General features: G+C 32.1%; 1 protein-coding gene across 3 annotated transcripts in view; it reads left to right on the forward strand.

Moving 5' to 3' along the window:
* LOC111064602 (solute carrier family 66 member 3) overlaps positions 1-27,206 on the forward strand; it is a 77,981-nt gene that overhangs the window by 21,957 nt on the left and 28,818 nt on the right. For 2 of the 3 annotated variants that reach the window (XM_039430684.1, XM_039430686.1), the window contains exon 4: positions 12,928-13,038. In XM_039430684.1, the coding sequence (XP_039286618.1) occupies positions 12,928-13,038 (111 nt within the window). Of the gene's footprint in view, positions 1-12,927; positions 13,090-27,206 lie in introns of all 3 variants that reach the window. The other variant, XM_039430685.1, reaches the window with a different exon arrangement.

Consider the following 27,206-nt stretch of genomic DNA (forward strand, 5'->3'; position numbering starts at 1 on the left):
AACTTTCCACCCATTCCCCCTGCCCTACACATTCCAGTACTTAGGCCTCTTTGTCACAATATTATATATTTCTTCAAAGATCAAAGTACAAGGTCAATTCATTAAGAAATATTTCTGGTGAGTTTGATTGCAACCTTTAAGAAGCCAACAACTGAAATTCAAAATATTATAATATGAACACAGTCAATAATATGTACATTATACAGGGTGATTCATAATGAATTATAATTATTATGGTAAAATAATTCAATACGTGATAGTAGAGGTAAAAATAAGAAAAAAGTACTTATAAACATGTATCCATAAACGCTTCATTAGCGAGCTATACAGGGTGAAAGATTTCGCTCGGAATTCAGTTCCTCTGGTGAAATACACCAATGCTGAATTGTTTGGGGACTAGTTTTTGAAAAACTTATGGTGAATTCATATGGAAAAATATCTGAAAAATTGAATAAAACTGGACTGGAAGCTATAGTGTGAGTAGTTTTTGAGAAAAAAGTTAAAATATGCAAAAAATCTAAGTAGAAAAACACGTTTGATGCCCAATAACTTTCTTTAATGACCAGTGAACAAATAATTTTACGCAATGAAAACTGTGGAGAATTTTATTCTGAAAAGAATTATGTAAGCTGTGTGAACTAAATTCAAATAAAAGTTAAATAGAATGTATTCTTATGTAATACATTACACCACAAAAATTTGCTGTTTCATGAGGAGAGAACCAATGACTCATAGGTTGTAGCTGATTGCAAATAAAACCTGGATTTAAATAACAGCTGTTCCAAAACAGCAAGTTCAGTTTGTTTTAAATAAGAAAGTATTCAAAACAAATTATCAGCTGAAAATTATTTTCAGGAATATTTTAGCTCACTGTTGAACAAAACAACAAACTGTAAGTTAGGCCTACTGTAACCGCGCTGTGTTTTTTGTTTAATCTATTAACCAGTTATTTGTAATTATTCCACTTTGCTTTTTTGTGTTAGGTGTTAACTGTTTTTAAAATGACAGGTAATTTTAGACATTATTCATACTCCGAATTAGCTGACTTGCATTCAATGTATGGGATGGGATACTGTAATAGTACTGAAGCAAGACGTTTGTTTCAAGAGAACTTTCCTAAGGAGTACGTCCAAGTTCAAGGTTTTTTGCCACTATCCATCAACGTCTGTCTGAAACAGGTTCTTTGATGTCCAAAGAGCACATTTATGCAGGTAGACCCCGATCCACTAGTACTGTTGAGTTAAAGGAACAAGTTCTTAATGAAATTCATGATCATCCAGAGAAGAGCACAAGAGAATTGTCAGTGCAGTTTAATGTCACTCAATCTATTATTTGGAGGATACTAAAAGAGCAACAATTACATCCATACCACCTCCAGAAAGTTCATACTCTATTGCCACGAGACTGTATTCCCCGTGCTGGTATTTGCCGATGGTTTTTAGAAAAACTTGTTAACCCAAACTTCTAAACAACCGTTTTATTCACCGACGAGGCACACTTTACAAGAACAGCTATCGATAACGTCCACAACCAACATATTTGGGCAGCTGAGAAACCTCATGCCATCAATCCTAATCGTCCACAACATCAGTTTTCAGTAAACATTTGGGCAGGATCATAGGAGATCATCTACTTTTGTTTGAGCTTCCTCCCCGGCTTAATAGCATAATCTACTTAAACTTTTTGAGAGAGGAGCTATTTATCTTACTTGAAGATGTACCTCTTCAGTTGCGCCAAAACATTTGGTTTATGAATGATGGAGCTCCAGCACACTTCAGTTTTGCTGTTCGTGAACACCTGAATCACAGGTTTCCAAATCAATGGATAGGCCGAGGTGGGCCAGTACAATGGCCAGCTAGGTAACTACACTTAAATCCTTTGGATTTTCATCTTTGGGGACACTTGAAAACCTTAGTATACAATACTCCGATTGATACCATTGAAGAAATCCGATTAAGGATTTTGAACGGAATAGAAATGATAAAGCAGACTCCTGGAATATTTGAACAGGTCCGACAATCGATGAGAAGACGTCTGAACATATGCATTAAGAACAACGGAGGTCACTTTGATCATCATCTTTAGTCTTATGGTATAAGTTTAATGTCATTTAGATAATTATGTTACTTTCATATAAAAATGAAACTTTTCATAAAAAACCGAATATTTTATTTGCAATCAGCTACAACCTATGAGTTATTAGTTCTCTCCTCATAAAACAGCAAATTTTTGTGGTGTAATGTACTACATAAGAATACATTTTATTTAACTTTCATTTTAATTTAGTTCACACAGCTTACATAATTCTTTACTGAATTAAATTCTCTACAATTTTTATTGCAAAAAATTATTTGTTTTGCCGTGCTACCAATTTTTCCTTAAATCGGTTGGAATAGCATTCCACCTATTAACCTAAGGATAGTTGTCGGCTCCAATGAAATAGATTCTTGATAAATTGTGAATGGATCTATCGCCTATGAATGAGAAATCCAGTTTTCAGAGCAAATGAACTTATAATCTTCAGATGAATTTATACAAATACACAAAGAACTATATCTTAAGCCTAATTATTTTTAGAGTAACTACGAACTAAAATACTTATCTAGTTTACAGTTGAAAAACAGTGGCTATTTGCTTGAAGACACAAATTAGCTATATCTTAACAAAATAGAACACAAAAATTTGTATAAAACTCAATTTAAAACATTAATAAACGAAAATGATTCAGAGCAAAATTTTACAACAACACTCGTAGCCAGCCATTTTTCTAGAGAGGGCTGAACAGGAAAAACCTAAGTTGCAAGTCACAAAGCCAACGCCTTGTTCAGTATAGATTTTACAGACACGTCACCAAAAAATTATAACTTACAAGTTTAGAATTCACATTCTACATCTGTTCTCAATAAAACTTTATTTTGAAACTATTATTTTAAATTTTTATATATATCTCGATTTAAATAAACCATTTATCTAGTAATTTTGTTAACCCTGCCTCGGTGACACCATGGAACAATGCAACAAACATTTACGATAATAAATTCTCCGTCAAAAAGTTTGTCCGTCTATTGATGACTCTGATATTTACTATAAAGTTCCATAGATCTCGAATTGAAGATTCGATTTCAATGTGAGAAGAAAATGTAATATTACAAATACCCCCCTCTTGACATAAAAAATTTTACTGTTTGAAAATTTAAAGAAAAAATTTACATTGACCCTAATGAAAATTGTTGAAATTTAAATTTGAGAACAGTAACAATTTTTTCTAGAAAAACATTACATGTCATCCAATAATATTGAAAATTATTATAAAAATTCATCAATAGCGTTTGTTATATGTTTCCAAACAATATTTCAAAATATAGAATATCAATATTACTTCTGATTTATCTTTATAATTTAAAGGAAAATATCTCAACAGAAAGTTTAATATGTAAAGAATAGTTTTTTGAAATTGCACATAAATTTAATAGATAGAAAAATTTAATTTTTATTGCATAAAAAAATTTAGTATGTTGAATGAAAAATTTATTATTTTTATTATTATTATTATTTTTTTTTAATGAATTGATGAATTGTTACATTTAATTTTCACATAAAATTTCAATAAATCAAAAAATGTTCATTTCTTTCACTATTGACGCGGTTGATTTTATTGATGCACATTTTGGAAAACAGTCCGTTAAGGCACTCAGTATGATTTTCAGTTAAGTGTGACTCCAATGTGATGACGTTAGTGTTGGGCTGATCTGGATGCACGTAGTGTTGGGCTGATACTTGTAGTCGACTGATGCATATCAAACTCGATACAGGTGACATCTCAGTTAGCATTGCTTCATGTTTGTAGTAGACGGCTGCATACCAAACTCGATACAGGTGACATCTCAGTTAGCATTGCTTCATGCTTGTAGTAGACGGCTGCATTCCAAATTCAATACAGAGTCACGTAAATTTTGTATCATATTTGTAATTATACAATGTACATTTCAGGCTTGAAATGACAATGTAATTCGTTTTTTTTTTTTTTGGAAAAGAGATAGACGCTGCATACAGGATTAATTTAGGTGAGGATTAATTTAGGTAAGGTTTGGTTTTTTGATATTTTCAGCTTTCAAGGTTTAGAGTTCTGCATACAGGAATAATTTAGGAGAGGATTTTTTGAATCAATTCTTTCATGATACTGTGACTGTTCTTCTGAATTCAAAGTTGTGAATGTGAACATGGATGGCAATTACCTCCAGGTAATGTAGTAGTGTTGAAGTTTGAGATACAAAGTCAGCAATAAGCGTTGGCATTGTTATTGGCGTATGCTTTGGTGTCGGCATTGGCGTAGATATTGGCGGTGGCATCAGCATTGGCGCAGGCATTGGCGTAGCTATTGGCATTGGCACAGGCATTGGCATTGGCGCAGGCATCAGCGTAGATATTGGCGGTGGCATCAGCATTGGCGCAGGCATTGGCGTAGCTATTGGCATTGGCGCAGGCATCGGCGTTGATTTTGGCATCAGCATTGGCACAGGCATTGGCATTGGCGCAGGCATCGGCGTAGATATTGGCATTGGCGCAGTTATTGGTGTTGACATTGGCGTAGGCGTTGATTTTGGCATAGTTATTGGTGTTGATATTGGTGTTGACATTGGCGTAGTTATTAGTGTAGGCATCAGCGTAGATTTTGGCGTAGTTATTGGTGTAGATATTGGCGTAGATATTGGCGTAGTTATGTCACACTAGTTCGAAAATCACCCAAATGTTCTTAACACTCTTCATGGCGTTCACTTGTTGCTGATTTCGAGATTCACATGATAACTATTTCAATGTTAATGTCTGTGCTGTACCTGTTATCTTAAAATGCTTATAAACTAAAAAGAAAATCTTGATTAGGCTATCAATACAATCTAATACACATGAAAATTATTTTTAAATATTTATGAAGTTGAAATTTGTTAACATCCTATTATACAGTCAGCAATACATAAATTGTGAAATATGGACATATCAATGATAAATTTAAAAAATTCATTTTCATCTATTCACTGTTCAAATATCAAAATTTAATCCATTCTTCAAAATAGAAATAGAATTTCATAACACCCTGTATCATTATCAAAATTGTAAAAAACATCAGATCATCACAACAAAAATTAATTTCAATACATATTTCAATAATTTCAGACAATTGGTCTTCTATTCACAATCATTTCATAATATATCTGCATTTCATTATCATTTAGTATAACATTTCATTTATAGCATTTATAGCAAGTTCATTTCACATTTATGATTTATCATTCAGGGTTTCAAAATTATTTAGTTTTAATTTTGTTTTCAAAAATTGTATAAAAAGCAAATTATTTAATATTGTTAATCATCGCTTGTTGGATACTACAGTTTATTTCGACTTTTCAATGTTCTAAACACAAACTACATTTCATGACAAAACTTTACTATCAATCATTAACAAGAAACCATTCAAAACATCAATAATATTTTGCTTCAAAGGCAAACAATATTCATAAATAATCTGCATCTATGGCAATCAACATTATTAATCATTATTTTGCATCTATGGCAATCAACATAAGTAATCAACACAAAAAATATTATCTCATTACTGCCTCTCTAAGTCATAACCTCTGTTATTCCTTCTTTAGGCAATAATGGGTTTCCATCTCAAAAAACAATCACATACCAGCAAAATTCTAATCAACAAACCCCACTAAAAATTCTACATACACTCCAGCATCCATTTCAAACGATAATCAATCATATCAAAATTTATAGAACAAACAGTTTTAAAATTTTGAAAAAGATATCAATCACAAAAAACTTATTTCAATTAATAATATAACAAAACGTTTTTATTCAATAAAAACATTATTATTCAAGCTAACTTTCATTAATACATCACATATATATGGCTACAGAATTCATTAATACTTTCAAATTTTGACGTTTATTTATTATAATAACATAATTTATAATTTAAAGACTGTATAATAAGTACAAACATTTCAAGATTATAATACAAAGATGATCAAGATGAATAATGGGTAAATAAGTTCCCTAAAAAATACAAAAAAGAGAAAAAGAAAACTGGGTAAATAAATTCCCTAAAACAATACAAAGAAGAGAAAGATTAATTAGAGCCTATCCTACATGTCAGTACTGAACTTTCATGAGGAAGTATATTTAATAAAATATACTACTATGGAATTTTGTAAATTCCAAGTATGACTCTAATTTGTTATAATTGTGAGCTATCACTCCCACAAAAACAACTGGTGAAGGAAAAAATGTTGACTATTGTGACTGGGTGGATAGTTCCTAGATGTCTGTAAGGCAATGTGATAGCAGACTCTAGTATCGGACCACAAAAACAAAAGTATGCAAAAGTTTTTACAAACATTTGATGTTGCAGTCATAAGGTTTTTTATATCGCAAACAAGTAGGTCAGATAATCAAGTCCAGCCGTATGTGGTTCACGCCCACACCTCTAAAAGAATCACACCTACTTGTCTACCAAAAATCCAAAGTATTGGACAGCAAAAAAAATAAAATGCAAAATGGGTTAAAAGCCCAGAAGAAAACTATAACCTAATTACATATGGCTTATGGCACAATATGCAATGAAAGATGAGAACATGGGACAAAATTGCTCTGAAAAACCTAATTACCTAATATAATACCTGAAAAAAATAGACATGATTAAAATATGTAATACATGATGAAAAAATATACCGCAAGCAAACAATTATTTACACAACAATGGATAGATTTTAGAAAAGTTAAGTTTTATCAACAATTTAAAGATTAGGAAAATAAGCTACTATTTCAACTTCTAATATTATTTCAGAAGAATACAATTTAAATGACTATGGACAAGATTGGTTAAGATATGCATCATAGAAGAAATTTACTGAACATTACACAAAGACAGGAAAGAATCGAAAATTGAAAAGATTAAGGGCCAAGAAAAATAGGCTACAGGAAAGAAAAAAGACACAATTATGGACTCTTACCATACACTGTGTAGCGATTATGCTATTCTGAATCCCGGCATAACACAGGATTCCTAATCATTGTGTGTTGGGGAATACCCTTTCATTATTTGATTCACTGTCATCATCTTGTAAATAAGCAACTTGAAACAACCTTTGAATACTAACACATCAATAGTGACTTTGTGCTTTGTTTTCTTCAAGAACATGATTTTATTCATGGGTTCATTTGTTTCAACAAAGCCGTTTTGTCTACAAAAGTTAGTCATGTTCACTTGAGAATGCATTGCATACACCTTTTCAATTTTCAGTTGAAAGTTGAACTCATCAACTTGACTCAAAGCAAGATTCATTTTGTTTACATTTTTCCTAACCTCTACAGAAACCTGTCTCATGTAATCATTCACTTTGTTTATAGTTTTCCTAACCTTCAATGTAGCAATATTACTTTCATGATAGTTGACTTTCAGTGAAGACAACTCCCTACCTACTTCTTTACTCAATTCTACTATCTCATTAGGGTTGACTTTTTCAACAACAGTAACTAGGCCTACATTGTCAGAAACTTGAATGAGTTGATCCTGTAACTTAACACTACTATTATCCTGCTTCAATTTGTTTTCATCTTCATGATTATCTTTCAATGTTTCATGTGCATCTTTCAATAGAAGGTTTATACTAACCTGCTCTAGTCTAATGCTAGCAAATTCTTGCTTCATCTCATCAAACCTAGCACTTTGATCTTGTTTCAAATCATCAAACTTTTGTGTTAAGAATGCTATAAGATTCCGATCATTTTTAATGTTTGCCATTTTGTAATATGCACTGATTCATTAAAACTTGATCTCTCTTGAACCGACTTCCCACTCAGCAACAAACCATTCATAACCTATCAAGATATCTATCCACTAATAATTTCTATAACCAGGGATTTCATGGTGTACCATTTGGGACATATTTATTTTGTAATTCTGTCCCACCACAGGGGTAACATTTGCCGTGCTACCAATTTTTCCTTAAATCGGTTGGAATAGCATTCCACCTATTAACCTAAGGATAGTTGTCGGCTCCAATGAAATAGATTCTTGATAAATTGTGAATGGATCTATCGCCTATGAATGAGAAATCCAGTTTTCAGAGCAAATGAACTTATAATCTTCAGATGAATTTATACAAATACACAAAGAACTATATCTTAAGCCTAATTATTTTTAGAGTAACTACGAACTAAAATACTTATCTAGTTTACAGTTGAAAAACAGTGGCTATTTGCTTGAAGACACAAATTAGCTATATCTTAACAAAATAGAACACAAAAATTTGTATAAAACTCAATTTAAAACATTAATAAACGAAAATGATTCAGAGCAAAATTTTACAACAACACTCGTAGCCAGCCATTTTTCTAGAGAGGGCTGAACAGGAAAAACCTAAGTTGCAAGTCACAAAGCCAACGCCTTGTTCAGTATAGATTTTACAGACACATCACCAAAAAATTATAACTTACAAGTTTAGAATTCACATTCTACATCTGTTCTCAATAAAACTTTATTTTGAAACTATTATTTTAAATTTTTATATATATCTCGATTTAAATAAACCATTTATCTAGTAATTTTGTTAACCCTGCCTCGGTGACACCATGGAACAATGCAACAAACATTTACGATAATAAATTCTCCGTCAAAAAGTTTGTCCGTCTATTGATGACTCTGATATTTACTATAAAGTTCCATAGATCTCGAATTGAAGATTCGATTTCAATGTGAGAAGAAAATGTAATATTACAGTTTACTGGTCATTAAAGAAAGTTATTGGGCATCAAACGTAGAAGTCTGTGTTTTTCTACTTAGAATTTTTGCATATTTTAACCTTTTTCTCAAAACTACTCATACTACAGCTTCCAGACTAGTTTTATTCAATTTTTCAGATATTTTTCCATATGAATCCTTCATACGTTTTTCAAAAACTAGTCCCCAAAAAATTCAACATCGGTGTATTTCACCAGTGGAACTGAATTCCGGGCGACATCTTTCACCCTGTATAGCTAGATAAATGAAGCGTTTATGGATATATAGTCCAGTCAATATAGACATAAAAAAGGGGGTGTGCTTGCAATTTAATTTGTAGTTATGATTTTTTAATATATTATTTGGGTACATAAGAGAAGTCCGGAACCAATTTCTTCATGCATTATTTCCTTGTGCTAGATACAGAGTGGCACAAAAACCTTGTATTTTCGGCTCATTTTCTAGTCTTCAGCTATTTCTGCCAAATCTCGTAATCGGACAGAAAAATTTGCTCTTGCCTTTTTCTTAGACCATAAAATTCTGTATAATAAAATAAGGTCATTCGGAACTCTCTATCTCCAATGAGTACTGAGCTATGATTTTTCAAAAATGAGTGAAATTTGTTGGAAAAATCAATTTTGATTAATTTTAGTTTTTGATCAACAATATCTCCCGATTGTTAACATTCAGATGTATAATTCAAAATCCCTCTGGGCGTATTTTTGTGCTCTACAATTTGAGATCAGGGAGAGCGCTCTATCTCAAATAGATTTCCAGGTACACCTGACAACAATGCTCCTTGTATTGTGAAAGACACCTAATTTTCAGCTTCAACCATCATCACCAAGTACATTGTCTTCACATTGATATTTCTCACAATTACATAAGTTCATGAGATCATGTTCTATGAGAATCACCCGCTAGATGCACTACATTTCAGTATTTCCTAGTGGAGAGGCATGCTTAAGGACACCTCAAGGATGAAAATTTCAAACACTTATAACTTCTGACACAATCCTCAGATTTCATCCTACTACACTTCATTCTTCTCGGCTCGTCAAGGCGGTCCAAAATCATGCATAATAAGTCAAATTTGGTCGGAAAATAAAAAAATTATTGTTGAGTGTACTCAACCCATATTCCAATACACAAAAAATGGCAGATTTCTATATTCAAAGCCCTTATTATAAAAATCATTACCTGATCTTGAAATGTGCAATAGCATTTCTTCTTTCATCTGCTGTAAACGATACATGAAAAAATGTATTCGTAAAGTGAGACTCAATTGTTGAAAAAAATCCGGAAATTGTAGATATTTTTCTCATATCAATAGTTTTGGCAGTTCTATGATATGCCAGAGAGATTCAAGATGGATTTTAGGCAGCTGAGCTCGTAGAGGATGAATTTATCTACAATTTGGAATCAATCGTGAGTTTCTATGATGTATCAGACTCGTTTTAGAAACTCTTGATCAACAGTAAAATCACGAAAAAAATCTAAAAATTGAAATCGCCATTTTTAAAATCTTCTGTAACTTTCGAATTGTATTGGAATCGAAAGTATTATCTATTGGAGTGGAAATTGGAGATTTTATCAGGAGAATTTCACAGGACATGCAGCTTTGAATATAGAAATTGGCCATTTTTTGTGTATTGGAATATGGGCTTGAGTACACTCAACAATAAATTTTCCATTTTCCGACCAAATTTGACTTATGATGTATGATTTTGGACCGCCTCGACGAGCCGAGAAGAATGAAGTGTAGTATGATGAAATCTGAGCATTGTGTCAAAAGTTATAAGTGTTTGAAATTTTGATCCTTGAGGTGTCCTTAAGCGAGCTTCTCCACTAGGAAATACTGAAATGGAGTGCATCTAGCGGGTGATTCTCATAGAACATGATTTCATGAACTTATTTAATTGTGCGAAATATCAATGTGAAGACAATGTAGTTGGTGATGATGGTTGAAGCTGAAAATTAGGTGTTTTTCATAATACAAGGAGCATTGTTGTCAGGTGTACCTGTAAATCTATTTGAGATAGAGCGCTCTCCTTGATCTCAGATTGTAGAGCACAAAAATACGCCCAGAGGGATTTCGAATTATACATCTAAATGTTAACAATCGGAAGATATTGTTGATCAAAAACTAAAATTCATCAAAAATCTTGATTTTTCCAACAAATTTCACTCATTTTTGAAAAATCATAACTCAGTACTCATTGGAGATAGAGAGTTCCAGATAATCTCATTTTATTCAGAACTTTATGATCTGAAAAAAAGCGAGAGCAAATTTTTCTTTCCGATCACGAGATTTGGTAGAAATAGCTGAAAACTCGAAAATGAGCCGAAAACAGAAGGTTTTTGCATAGTCAAAATCAGAACTATCACCTTGTGAAAATCAGAACTACAATATAAATTGCATGCACCAATGTATATAGTGACTGGACTAATATGTTTATGAGAACTTTTTTCTTATTTTCACCTCTACTATCACGTATTAAATTACTTTACCATAATTAAGAATCACCTTGTATATGTACACAGTCCGCTGAAATAAAATCTATTGTCTTTGTTTTGAACGTTATTTCACTGCTAATATAAACCAAAGTTTCTCCTACTCTGTAGTTATGATCAAAATTACCATGCACTGAATAGTGCTCCATAATTATGATATAAGTCTATTTCATTTTCTAGTATCCATATTTCTGTCAAGACTATATTTAGCGGATTTGTTTTCTAATTCCCTCATTAATTTACACTAAGAGTAAATAGAAATTACTTCGCAGACTGCGTATATTTTGATGAATAATTAGTGTTTGTCTGTTACTTATCTCTGATGACATTTTTACACACTTACATTTTTACTTATATTGTTATTTTCTGGTTTTCCTGGCTGCTCTGATTTTTTTTCACGCTCAACTTTTTCACTTGTTCACTGTTCTTGAGTTCAATAACTGGTGTTCCGTCTTCTTTGGTAGAATCTTCCCTTCCTTGATCCATAGGTATTTGATGTCGCCTCTTTTGAAGATCTCTCTCGCCATGGCAAAAATCCTTCTTCGCATAGATGCTAGACTTTCGTTCACATAGACTGGATGGTCCGTTGTTTCTCCCATCTGCTTTGTAGAAAACTGCCTCGTAACTTTCCTTTTATTCAATATTACTTGTTTGTCTGTTCTACGAACGAACTTAACAACGATTGGTGGAGGTAGCTTTTTCATTTCTTTTCTTTTTAGTCTGTGACAAATGTCGATTGCATCTGCTTTTATTTTGTGTCCTAATGCTTCGCTCATTCTACAAATGATTTCTGTTACATCTTCATCCTGTTTTTTGGGTATACCATTTATTTCCATCGTGTTAGATCTTGAGTATTGCTCCATATCCTCGACGCGCTCCTTCAGTTCTGCATTTTCTTTCCTGAGGCTAGCTACTTCTGTTGAAAGCATATCGATGGCGTTAATCGCCTGATGACATGATTCAATTGATCTCCCAAGCTCTAACTCCATTCTTTTAATATTCTCCTTCATCGACGTCTGATTTCCTGCAATTAACTCCTGCGAGTTCTTGAAGAGTCGCCTACTTGTTTCCTGTTGTCGATTCACTAACCATACTTTTGCGACGTGTAGAGGAACAGCTGCTATATCTCCAAATTTGTTTATGTAGTCCGCGTCGTCCTTGGTCATTTTCACACATCCTATATGAAAACTTGCTTCACAGTCGACACATGAAATCAGCTTACCTGTATTCCGAACGGATTTAGAGCAAATAAGACAAGACATTTTTAAATCTTCAAATAAAATATTCACCACAGCACGGTTCACTAGTACGAAACAATTTGTTACAGAACGTTTAAACTTTGCACAGCTGACGCAGCAACCACTCCGATACGACCGCTCTCGTCGAGCTCTCAATCATTACTGAGCTGGAATTGCAAATTATTGTTTGTAATTTTGCCAGGTTTTAGGATTTTCGTACTAAATTCTATTTTAGTTTTTGCAATTCATCATAGTATTGATATTTAATTAATTAAGATATTTTTCAACCATTCTTCACAATCTGTAGCCTTTTTGGTTCTATAATTATATTGAAAGTAAATCCAGCAAATTGTGTTAGTTTTATTTGATTGATTTGTCTGTTTTCAGCTAGAGTATTTACAATCTACATGGACTCTGCTGACACGATTCTTCTGACCAACTTTATCCTCTCAACAGCGCTGAGTACATCCATTGCAGTATCCACTCTTATTCTAAATAGTAAAAACGCAAAACTCAAGTCTTCCTAAATGCAGCATCACGTGTTATACAGTAATATATTTTGCCGAGTGGTTTACTGTAACTAATAGTTTGAGAAAGGTAAACTAACAATTGTAAGGCTGGTTTATCAGGAAGTACTTGTAATTATTAGATTGACTTGTTTTTGAGACTAATCAAATATCGCTATAAATGAGTCATAAGTCCAAGACGCACAGCTCAATTAGTTAGCTTCGAGAGGTAGAAAATAATACTTGTATGTGGTTATCAATTTTTTGTGATAACAAGTTTCAAGTTTTGAAGATAACAATTTTTGTGCACAGTATTGTTTAATCTAAATTTGGTAGATGAGTAGTTTTGAGTTGAGCCTGATGTTCCTCACCTATGATTTGTGATTATATGGATAAAATTGGCTTGAAACTAATGTAGGTAGATTCAACTAATATGAAAACCATATTCTATTCATTTGTATCCTATTACTCTATTTTTACAATAATTGTTTCATGTTTACCAAACCTTCCATTACTCATTACATTAGCAGTTGTACCCAGACTTGAGCTCACAGATCATCATAAACATTGATGTAAGTGTCATATACCTTCCGATTACCGATTAAGAAGGCACTGGCTGACGATTCGATTCATATGGCCATGTACAATACAAAGTTATTATGATGAGAGTAAACAAAAAATAAAGTGTTATAATTTCCTATCAATGAGTTAATTTAATATTAAAAAAACTAAGGTTACAACGGCTAAAGTGCACGTCCAGTGCCAACATACCTGTCATCAAATTTTTGGTTGGGATCGATTTAGTATGTTATTTTGAGCACAAAATCACAAAAAATAAACGGCGCTCACTATTGTTTTTAAAATAAACTAAGTTCAAAGTAGCAGAACTTTACATGCATTTAACCTATAAGTAGCTAAGGTTGGGAAAAGCTGTAGGTTAGGAGAAGCTTTAGGTTAGGAAAAGCTTTATGTTAGGAAAGCTTAGGTTAGGAAAAGCAATGGGTTAGGAAAAACTCAGATTTGGAATATCATAATTTGATGATTTCAATAATCAAAATGGCTGCTACTCATAGGTTAAATGCATGTGAAATTGTGCTACTTTGAACTTAGTTTATTTAAAAAACAATAGCGAGCGCCGTTTAATTTTTATGATTTTGTGCTCAAAATAACATACTAAATCGATCCCAACCAGAAATTTGATAATAGGTATGTTGGCACTGGACGTGCACTTACACCGGTACAACAGAATGGCGCAGTCGAGAGATAAGTAACCTACATTATGTGAGTATTGGATATTGAGTAATACGCTAAACTACTACAACGTCAAGATGAGCGAGATTGAACGTTTGGAATCTTCTATTCAGACTTTACTCACCATAGTTACTAGACAAAGTGAATTGACTCAAACGTTAATAAATACGAATGCCAGTGACAATCGTGAAAAAGCACCAAGTGGAATTCCATTTGACAGGTTTGATGAATCCTTGGAAGACTTTGACTCGTACACTGATAGGTTAACTGCCTACTTTGAAGTTCAAAATTTACCAGACAATGAAAAGGTTCAGTGTTTTATTTCGCTAATTGGACCAAAACTTTTCAGTCTCCTGACAACTCTATTATACCCAGAGAATGTTGCATCCAAGACTTTTAACGATTTAAACACTGTTGAAAAATCATTTAAGCCCAGCACCATTAGTTATTCCAGCTCGGCATACGTTTATCAATCGCAAACAACAAGAAAGTGAAACAATAAGCATTTATTTGTCTGAGTTGTGTAAGTTAGCTGTCCCATGTAAATACAATAATGATACATTGTCAACAATGCTGTGAGACATCTTTGTTAGTGGCCAACGTTCAAAATCAATTTTAGATAGACTTTTTGAGGAGGACGATATTACTCTGGAGAAAACAGTAGAGATTGCCTTAGCAATTGAAAAGGCATCAATGAGCACACAGAGTATCCTTGATAATACTAAAAGCAGTCTTATGCAAATTTCATTTAACAGCATAGATTCAGGACAACGAAAGTGCTATCGGTGTGGAGAGTCAAATCACATTGCAAAATCCTGCACTAAAAAACATTTATTCTGTTCGTATTGCAAACGAGACAACCATGTTTTTGATGTCTGCCTTGCAAGGAAACGCAAAAACACAAAACCACAAAATGCAAAACGCATCAATGGTCTTGATGTCTGCCGTGCAACAAATGTTGACAATCAAGATGAAACTTCAGTTTTGGATGACTGTGAGACACACGATGATGAACAAGTGCCTATCTACAACATAGAATCCAGTATCAGTAACCCTCCGCCAGTTATAGTCACTGTACAAATCAATGGCCACGATACTGATTGGATGGATACTGGAAGTGGAGCTACTGTGATCAGTAATAAAACACTCAAAAGCATCCCTAGTAAAGGTAGCAGAAAAATTTTGCCCACCAGCAAAATTTTCTGAACCTATGGAAATACTGAAATACATCCGCTAGGAGTTATTTATGTGCATGCCAGCTACAACAACAAATTGGAAACACTTAAACTATACATCACAAAAGAGGACTGCAGCTCAATAATGGGTAGAGATTGGATAAATTCCTTTAATATTCTCCCTGAATACCACGGAATAAAAAATCTTGAATTCACAAACAACCCAGACTTGAACAAACTATTGACTGCACACACGAATTTATTCAAAAATACTGTTGGAGTAGCAAAAGATTACACTTATGAAATTGGACTAAAGGATGATGCCCAACCCATCTTCAAGCGTGCAAGACCATTTCCCTTTGCTCTTCAGTCGCAGATTGAAAGTGAAATACACAGACTTGAAGGTATTATAAGTAAAATTCAATTCTCTGATTGGGCCACCCCAGTGGTTCCAGTTGTGAAGCCCAATGGAGACATACGTCTCTTTGCAGATTATAAAATTACAGTGAACCCACAGATGTTTATTCCACAACACCATTTTCCTGGTTATGAATGTGTCTATGCTAAATTGGCTGGAGGGAAATTGTTCACTACATTGGACATTATTATGATGAGAGTAAACAAAAAATAAAGTGTTATAATTTCCTATCAATGAGTTAATTTATTATTAAAAAACATAAGGATACAACAGTAAGAATCACGAAATGTCTGTTAGTGATTTTAACTGCTTTTTGTTCATCTATTTGCAATGAAGATCTTGTTTTGATTGAGTATAATAATATAATTCACTCACAGAATGTAATAATTGATCTGATACTCTAATGTCTTAGTGAGCCTCCATTGATCTTGAAGTAGACTTATTTGGTTTCATCTAGATATTTATCTACTAGTTAGGCTACATTGTCACCAATGCACCTATGCAACTGAAAAAGGATTTATGTATTCCTTTCTACTTTGATTGAATTGAAAGTGATTTTATTCAATTAAAATAATATTTTTGTATGATATAGAATATTTCTCCACTAGCTAGTTCACATTGAACTGATTAATCATAATTTTCTTTAGAAATAAATACTATGCCATACTTAATACCACTATACATATTGAAAATCTTCTACCTAAGGTTTAGTGTTGTTTTTAATGATAAATTGTTTTTTACTGTTGAATATGAAAATTCTCTAGTTTGTAATATTGATAAATTTTATTTTTTTAAAACCTTTTTAAACCACGGTAACAGTACTTCAAATTTGAAATTTGCTTGTAGAATAATATATTCTCCAATTGATTCTACTAAATTTACTAATTATAGAATACATAAAATATAGAAAATAATACATAGAAAATCTTTGAACAAAATACCATTGAATTTTTCAGTCTTCTTATTGCATTTGATGTCAAGAACTCTACTCTTGAGTGATCTCTACTCTTGTAGAACAACACATATTGTTCATGTTCACTTCAACAGTATTAACATTTCAAATGTAGGTCTATTCTTATGGATTGTACACGTATTGGTATACATTGATTTTTAAACTTCTTCAGTTTTTATGTGTACTGTTTTTCTATTGGAAAAAGACACGCTATACGAGTAATAACTGTGTAAAATGAAATTTATTCTTATCAAATTATTTAAATTATTATCGGTTTGAAATTATTTATCATATTTGTAACTGTTGTGAAGACACTACTCTTTTACTAGCTATATAAAAAATAGTATCCAGTCGAAATTGAAACTTTCTTAATGTTTTCGTCTACATCAAAGAGGAAATTCATCGATTTTTTCTTGACTCTATCCTGTTAATCTCAACCCCAATTCTATCATGTTAGATTTGAATAAACGGTTGATTGAGTTGAAATGTTTGATGATTTTCCTTCAACGTTGTCCAGTTGCCTGCCTGCCTGCATGGAGTTTAAAAATTAACAATGATTGCATTTGCAATAATATTCCTAACTGTGATGTACTCGAGCTTTATTACAATAATAAATCAACCACAATCCATTCGAGATGAAATGTTAATGATAGAACAGTGAATCTGAATTTAGAAGCTGCTATCTAATCCAAATGTTGCTATTTTCTGTCTAGTTTCTGAATTTTGCTTGCATTGAAATAATATTCAATTAGGTACTAGGTTTTCATTCAGACAGTAGCTATATCTTTTAAGACTCTTTTTCGTTATACTTTTATCAAAATCGATCTTTTTTACTGCCAAGATGATTTATGAGCAGGCCTATCAATTAACAAGATAATAAAATCTGGATTATAGCCTTGTCTAGTAAAGGTACATTTCCTTAGAGACGACTACGATTCTAGCTGTGCGAATATAGCCGCTCAGTCGCTACTGGTAGCGGTTGTAGCCGCTAGATAATAATATTAGAAAAAATATAAAATAACTGAACGAGCGTCAGCGAGTTCTTACTTACTCAAGGTTAAAATCGTGGTCTGTCTGTTTCGTTATATTTTCTGCAATAACTTTAGTACGCTTTGATCAATCAACTCCAAACTTTCAACACATAGGTACTCTTTGAAGTTTGAACCATTATACATAAATAGAGTTCGCTGGACAATAAATTGACTCACTCCTTCATTCTTTTTGGGGATATAACAAGATAACATTGAAAGTGCATACGAAAAAAATGTAGTGATTTATCATTGGTCAGATGAATTATTATAATAATTAATTTATTAATATTAATAACAATTAATTATAATTGCTACAATTTTTTTAATCAAATTAAACAGCTGATGCCTTTGGGAGTTGTCACACAGACTATCCTTCAGGTACCGACACGTGATTTCAGCTGATTGAGACTTAGGTCTATTTACAACGTTTAGGCCTACTTCACAAACTTTCATTTCTATTGCCCGTCTTTAGTATTATAGTCCAGTCACTATATACATTAGTGCAAGCAATTTATATTGTAGTTCTGATTTTCTAATATATTATTTGGGTACATAAGAGAAGTCCAGAACCAATTTCTTTATGCAAAATTTCCTTGTGCTACATACAGAGTGGCCCAAAAACCTCGTATTTTCGGCTCATTTTCCAGTTTTCAGCTATTTCTGCCTTTCTGCCAAATATCGTAATCGGACAGAAAAATTTGCTCTTGACTTTTTTTTAGAACATAAAACTCTGAATAAAATGAGATCATTCGGAACTCTCTATCTCCAATGAGTGCTGAATTATGATTTTTTCAAAAATGAGTGAAATTTGAAGGAAAAATCAATTTTGATGATTTTTATTTTTGATCAACAATATCTTCCGATTGTTAACATTTAGATGTATGATTCAAAATCCCTTTGAGCGTATTTTTGTGCTCTACAATCTGAAATCAGGTAGAGCGCTCTATCTCATATAGATTTCCAGGTACACTCGACAACAATGGTCCTTGTATTGTGAAAAACGCCTAATTTTCAGCTTCAACCATCATCACCAACTACCTTGTCCTCACATTGATATTTCGCACAATGACATAGGTTCATGAGATTATGTTCTATGAGAATCACTCGTTAGATGCACTTCATTTCAGTATTTCCTAGTGGAGAGGCGCGCTTAAGAACACCTCAAGGATGAAAATTTCAAACACTTATAACTTATGACACAATGCTCAGATTTCATCGACTTATTCACCCATAAGGAATGAACTATCAAGTTCTACGAATTCACATAATAACTATCATAATTGAAGGTGCAGATTTCAAAATCAGTGTAATAGTTCATGAGCTAGTTCTACAGTTACAATTATATTTCTTCCTTTATTGCAATTTTCCTCACACATAACATACAACCAGGGGTGCCTACTGGGGGGGACATGACGCCAACTGCGTCATATAAATTTTTGTGGGGGATTAATTTTAACCTAGAGAATAGATTCTCTCTAATAATTATTATTTTATTCATTCTTTTATTATCATGCTTATTTATTCATTACTGCTTTGTATTTCCCAACAATGTAAATGATGAGTTCCTACTGAAATAAATTACTTATGATCAGTGTAAGCGCCAGCTTACTGGTTTTTGGAAATCGTATCAAGAATTTTAATTTGAGGATTTTCCCGCACTTGGATTAGCTGACAGGCTTTCAACTTGTCAATCAATCGGCAATATTGTCAATATGGATCAACTAGGTGATTGATTGACATCAAACAGTCAGATTGAATATTCGGGAGTGTATTGTTTCAGTACATGCACATAAATGCAAGAGCATTCATCTTCTACAAGAACATCTAGGGCCGGTTTCCAAGCTCGGGATTTAGCTAAGTTTTAAACTTTAAACAGCTGGACTCAGAAAGTTGGCTTTCCAAAATGGGGCGTAGTCGCAGTAAATAATTGCAGCAAAATAAATATTTATTTTCTGATCTCTATAATTGGAAACGTTTCTCCTAGACGAAATGAAAAATTCCTAAATAATTCAAAATAGCTGAAGTCTAACACTATATTCTCTTTATGTTCAATTTTCTAGTTTTTCAAAATTTAATTTAAATGTGACCTTGACTACGACTACGCCCCGTTTTGGAAAGCCAATTTTCTTATTCCAGCTGTTTGAAGTCTAGAATTAAGCTAAATCCCGAGCTCGGAAACCGGCCCCTAATGTTATCCTCTCCAGGGAAAAGACTGAACTACAGCATCCTTGCAAGCAGCAAGCAGTCTCCTCACCTTCCAGCACTGGGTCCAAGAGGGATTCTAATCAGATGCTCGGCTACATTGAGAATAACAGTTCCAGTTGGGAAAAATAAGGTACCAGTAAACCGGGGTGACTTTGTCCCAATGTTGGGGAGTTGACATTTTAAAAAGCTTGCAATCAATACTTAAATTGCAACAAATCTCTTGCAATACTTTTTATTGCACTCTGCAATTTTTCAAGAGTATTTTTCATTTTAAAAAGTTAGTATTTTTCTCAACTTTAACAGATATATTTTTTGAAAATAAGAGACAATGTCAATCAGGGGTTGGGGTAAATTTGTCTCACTTTGAAAAATATATGAAAAAAAGTTAATTTTCAAGTGTTAGACAAAGTGAAATCAACTGTTAACCTTTGAAATGAACAATGATATGAAATCACGAATTATTTATTGAAAAATATTTCAGTTTCTGCTGCCTAAAAATATTATGGCACGATGGCTCCAACTGCAGAATCAGCAAAAAATGAATATTGGGAATGTATTAATTTTAAACAAGGTGAATATTTTGTTTTATTAGGTAGAATACATGATATTTTCAATTGTATTTGCATCATATCCTGCATAATATCTCAATTTTTATACTGGGACTAAGTCACCCCAAGTTTAACCTAAAAATGACCTCGTTGTATTTAACTACCAACAGAACCCTAACCAGCTCAACTATGTGTATTATAGATATACCAATTGAAATATATTAAAAAGGCAAACATTCAAATTCAAATTTATTTCTCAAAAACATACACAATTATAATAATATAATATTATAACATCTAAAAATAATACAAGAAAATTACTATAAAATATATAAAATGATCCCAAAACTGCAGTATATTTTTTTATGTCCATCTATGTTTAAGGAGTAGCCTACAAGGTAAAACCTGTGTGTAGACCTAAGTTGCAGTAATATATATTTATATAATATAAACTAAGAAATTAAACCAAAATAAGAACAAAGATTAGTGGAATTTACACACAAATATAATTTTGTAGATTAGTAGATGATGAAATTGAATAAAAGTTAGTAACACACAATAATTATTATTCTGTGATAAAAAAACAAAACATAGAACAAGAAACAGTTGGTACTTGAAGATTTTTTCTTCAGTTTTATTTGATCTTATCCATTCCTCAATCTCACAATTTAGTTTTTTTCCTCCGGCTTGTATTGGCAACAAAATGAGAAGGAACAAGATTTATTATCCTCTGTGATAAGTAAGTGAATTGTCTTCTACATACATTCAAATCCATCCTGTCTTGATGGAATGTTTCTCTAGTAGGACGTAAATTTAAATTCAAGTTTCTTTCACGAAGAAGAAATTTATTTTTATTCTTCTTAATATATATTATATAGTTTTTTATGTACAGCTGTCGAAAAGTTAGTACTTTGAATTCATTGAAAAGATTGCTTGTAGGATAAAGTCTGGGTTTGCCTAGAATTGTTTTAATAATATATTTTTGAATTATGAAAATTTTTTCAAAATGTGTGTTCAAGGCTCCCCCCCAAGCTCTTATTCCATATTGTAAAACAGCTTGTGCATAAGAGAAGTAGATTAATCGAGCTATTTTCAAGTTATTTAGTTCTCTAATTTGATGAAAATTATATATTAGAAATTTAATTTTTAAACACATGCTGTTTATATGAATGTTCCATCTCAGATATGGATCCAACAGTATTCCCAGGTATTTTACTTGGCCCTTTTTTCGTATTTCAGGACAGAAGCAGTACCTAATTTGTTGATTGTTGACAATTGCAGTTTACTTGGTGTATTTTAATATTTTCTATTTCATGAGGTTGTGTTTGGGCATTGGGTGAGAAAGTCATGAATACGCTTTTAGGAGCATTTAAAGTAAGCAGATGTTCATGGAGCCATGATTGTGCTACTCTGAGACCATTTTCTGCGCTAAGGCGCACGTCCTCCCAGGAATTGCCAGTGAAAGTGAGAGCGGTATCATAAGCAAAGGATACGATTGAGCAGTTCCCAATGTCAACTTTAAGAAAATCATTAATATAAATTTGGAAAAGTATTGGTAATAAAACAGTGCCTTGAGGCAGACCATATTCAGTAAGTTTTTTATTACTTGATAAAGTATTCATCGTAAGTAGTTGATACCGTTCAGTTAGATAACTATTGAATAGTTCTAGAGGTGAGCCTCTGATTCCAAGGTGTTCCATCTTCTCTAATAATCTTGCCTGAGATACAGTGTCAAAGGCCTTTGCCAAGTGTAAGAAAGTTGTTGAAGTTTTCTTTTTGCTGTTGAAGTTTTCAATTATTATTCTTTCCAAAAAGTCGGATATTGCATCTTCTGTTGATATGCCACTCTTGAATTCATATTGATTTCTATTGATAATTCTATGTTTATTCAAATAACTTACCAGTCTCTTTTTTATAATTTTCTCCATTATTTTAGCTAAATTATTTATTAAACTTATTGGTCGATAATTTGAGGGGTTTGATTTATCACCTGATTTATAAAGAGGAACAACTTTAGCAACTTTAGGAAAATTAGGAAAATAACCTACCAAAAAACATTTATTCATTATCATTTTAAGAGGCTCTACAATATAGGAAGCTATATTTTTCAGACAGGCAGAACTCAAATTGTCTACTCCAGGAGAAGAGTTACTCCTGAGAGAACTGATTGTGTCTATTATTTCATCATTGTTTGTATCAGCCAAATAAAATGAATTGAATGAGGTGATTGACGAATCGGCATGAGTACGTTGTCTAGGGCTGTTATTTATTATTTTATTAGCATATAATTGACCTACTTGCGTGAAATGGTGGTTTAGAACTTCGGGATCTATATTGGGTATTTTTTTATCTCGTTTTATATTCAATAGATCATTGATACACTCCCATGTATTTTTCAAATTGCCTCTGCTTTGGAGTAGTATATTATTATAGTAGTCATACTTGGATTTTTTTATCATGTTGTTTAATGTGCTCTCCAATATCATAAGTCTTTTAGAAATAAGTTTTCTAATACGTAGTGCCGTGCTACCAATTTTTCCTTAAATCGGTTGGAATAGCATTTCACACCTATTAACCTAAGGATAGTTGTCGGCTCCAATGTAATAGATTCTTGATAAACTATGAATGGATCTATCGCCTATGAATGAGAAATCCAGTTTTCAGAGCAAATGAACTTATAATCTTCAAAAGAATTTTGGCAATATACACAAATACACAAAGAACAATATATTACAAGCCTAAGCATCTAGAGTTACTACGAGCTAAATAGGTACTTATCCAGTTTGTAGTTGAAAAACAGTGGCTATTGGCTTGTATACACAAATAGCAATATACAGACAAAATAGAACACTATAAACTGTTTAAAACTCAATTTAAAACATTAATAAATTCACTTAAATAGAAAATTATTCAGAGAGCAAAAATTTACAACACACACAGCCAGCCATTTTTCTAGAGAGAAGAAAGAACAGGAAAAGCTACAAGTCAGAACAGAGACACCTCAAAAAATCATTGTCTACGTTACGGACACGTCACCAAAAAATTATAAATTACAAGTTTAGAATTCACATTTTATATTTGTTCTCAATAAAACTTTATTTTGAAACTGTTATTTTAAATTTTTATATATCATCTCTATTTAAATAAACCATTTATCTATTAATTCTGTTAACCCAGCCTTGGTGACACCATGGAACAATGCAACAATCATTTACGATAAAAAATTCTCAGTCGAAAAGTTTGTCCGTATATCGATGACTCTGATATTTACTATAAAGTTTCATAGATCTCGAATTGAAGATTCGATTCCAATGTGAGAAAAAATGTAATATTACAAATACCCCCCTCTTGACATAAAAAAATTTTACTGTTTGAAAATTTAAAGAAAAAAAATTACATTGACCCTAATGAAAATTTTGAATTGTAAATTCGAGAACAGTAACAAATTTTTTTTTTATAAAAACATTACATGTCAACTATAATTGAAAATTATTATAAAAATTCATCAATAGCATTTGTTATATGTTTCCAAACTATATTTCAAAGTATAGAATATCAAAATTACTTTTGATTTAGCTTTATAATTTAAAGGAAAATATCTCAACAGAAAGTTTAATATGTAAAGAATAGTATTTGAAATTGCACATAAATTTAATAGATAGAAAATTTAATTCTTATTGCATAAAAAAAAATAGTATGTTGAATGAAAAATGTATTATTATTATTTATTTATTTATTTATTTACTATTATTATTTTTTTTTAAATGAATTGATGAATTGTTACATTTAATTTTCACATAACATTTCAATAAATCAAAAAATGTTCATTTCTTTCACTATTGACGCAGTTGATTTTATTGATGCACATTTTGGAAAACAGTCTGTTAAGGCACTCAGTATGATTTTCAGTTAAGTGTGACTCCAGTGTGATGACATCAGTGTTGGGCTGATCCGAATACTTGTAGTGTTGGGCTGATACTTATCAAACTCGATACAGGTGACATCTCAGTTAGCATTGCTTCATGCTTGTAGTAGACGGCTGCATTCCAAACTCGATACAGAGTCACGTAAATTTTGTATCATATTTGTAATTGTACAATGTACATTTCAGGCTTGAAATGACAATGTAATTCGTTTTTGGAAAAGATATAGACGCTGCATACAGGATTAATTTAGGTGAGGATTAATTTAGGTAAGGTTTGGTTTTTTGATACTTTCAGTGTTCAAGGTTTAGAGTTCTGCATACAGGAATAATTTAGGAGAGGATTTTTTGAATCAATTCTTTCATGATACTGTGACTGTTATTCTGAATTCAAAGTTGCAAATGTGAACATGGATGGCAATTACCTCCAGGTAATGTAGTAGTGTTGAAGTTTGAGATACAAAGTCAGCAATAAGCATTGGCATTGTTATTGGCGTATGCTTTGGTGTCAGCATTGGCATCGGCGTTGATATTGGCATTAGCATTGGCGCAGGCATTGGCATTGGCGCAGGCATCGGCGTAGATTTTGGCATTGGCATCAGCATTGGCGCAGGCATAGGCATTGGCGCAGGCATCGGCGTAGATTTTGGCATTGGTATCAGCATTGGCGCAGGCATTGGCATCGGCGCAGGCATCGGCGTAGATATTGGCGTTGGCATCAGCATTGGCGCAGGCATTGGCGTAGCTATTGGCATTGGCGCAGGCATCGGCGTAGATTTTGGCATTGGCATCAGCATTGGCGCAGGCATAGGCATTGGCGCAGGCATCGGCGTAGATATTGGCGTTGGCATCAGCATTGGCACAGGCATTGGCGTAGCTATTGGCGTAGTTATTGGCGTAGTTATTAGTATAGGCATCAGCGTAGATTTAGGCGTAGTTGAATCACACTAGTTCGAAAATCACCCAAATGTTCTTAACACTCTTCATGGTGTTCACTTGTTGCCGATTTCGAGATTCACATGATAATTATTTCAGTGTTAATGTCTGTGCTGTACCTGTTATCTTAAAATGCTTATAAACTAAAAGGAAAATCTTGATTAGGCTATCAATACAATCTAATACACATGAAAATTATTTTCAAGTATATAGTCAATATAAAATTGAAATTTGTTAACATCTTATTATACAGTCAGCAATACATAAATTGTGAAATATGGAGATATCAATTATAAATTTCAATATAAAAAAAATTTCATTTCCATCTATTCACTGTTCAAATATCAAAATTTAATCCATTCTTCAAAATAGAAATAGAATTTCATAACACCCTGTATCATTTATCAAAATTGTAAAAAACATCAGATCATCACAACAAAAATTAATTTCAATATATATTTCAATAATTTCAGACAATTGGTCTTCTATTCACAATCATTTCATAATATATCTGCATTTCATTATCATTTAGTATAACATTTCATTTATAGCAAGTTCATTTCACATTTATGATTTATCACTCAGGGTTTCAAAATTATTTAGTTTTAATTTTTTGTTCAAAAATTGTATAAAAAGCAAATTATTTAATATTATTAATCATCGTTTGTTGGATACTATAGTTTATTTCGACTTTTCAATGTTCTAAACACAAACTACATTTCATGACAAAACTTTACTATCAATCATTAAACAAGAAATCATTCAAAACATCAATAATATTTTGCTTCAACGGCAATCAATATTCATACGTAATCATCTGCATCTATGGCAATCAACATAATTAATCATTATTTTGCATCTATGGCAATCAACATTATTAATCAACACAAAAAATATTATCTCATTACTGCCTCTCTAAGTCATAACCTTCTGGTCATTTCTTCTTTAGGCAATAATGGTTTTCCATCTCAAAAAACAATCACATACCAGCAAAATTCTAATCAACAAACCCCACTAAAAATTCTACATACACTCCAGCATCCATTTCAAACGATAATCAATCATATCAAAATTTATAGAACAAACAGTTTTAAAATTTTGAAAAAGATATCAATTACAAAAACTTTAGAAAAATTTTAACCTTTAACTCATTTCAATTGATAATATAACACAACATTTTTATTCAATGAAAACATTATTATTCAAGCTAACTTTCATTAATACATCACATATATATGGCTACACAATTCATTAATACTTTCAAATTTTGAAGTTTATTTATTATAACAAAAGAATTTATACATAAGAGTAGATTTCAGCATGTTCTAAATTGAACCATTTATTTTTGAAAATAATTTATAATTTAAAGACTGTATAATAAATATAAACATTTCAAGATTATAATACAAAGATGATCAAGATGAATAATGGGTAAATAAGTTCCCTAAAAAAAATACAAACAAGAGGAAAAGAAAACTGGGTAAATAAATTTCCTAAAACAATACAAAGAAGAGAAAGATTAATTAGAGCCTATCCTACATGTCAGTACTAAACTTTCATGAGGAAGTATATTTAATAAAATATACTGAAAATGAGAAAATGGGACATAATTTGCTCTGAAAAACCTAATTACCTAATATGATACCTGAAAAAAAATAGACATGATTAAAATATGGAATACATGATGAAAAAATATACCGCAAGCAAACAATTATTTACACT

The sequence above is a fragment of the Nilaparvata lugens genome, chromosome 6 (assembly GCF_014356525.2).
Source record: "Nilaparvata lugens isolate BPH chromosome 6, ASM1435652v1, whole genome shotgun sequence".
Taxonomy (NCBI): Eukaryota; Metazoa; Arthropoda; class Insecta; order Hemiptera; family Delphacidae; genus Nilaparvata; species Nilaparvata lugens.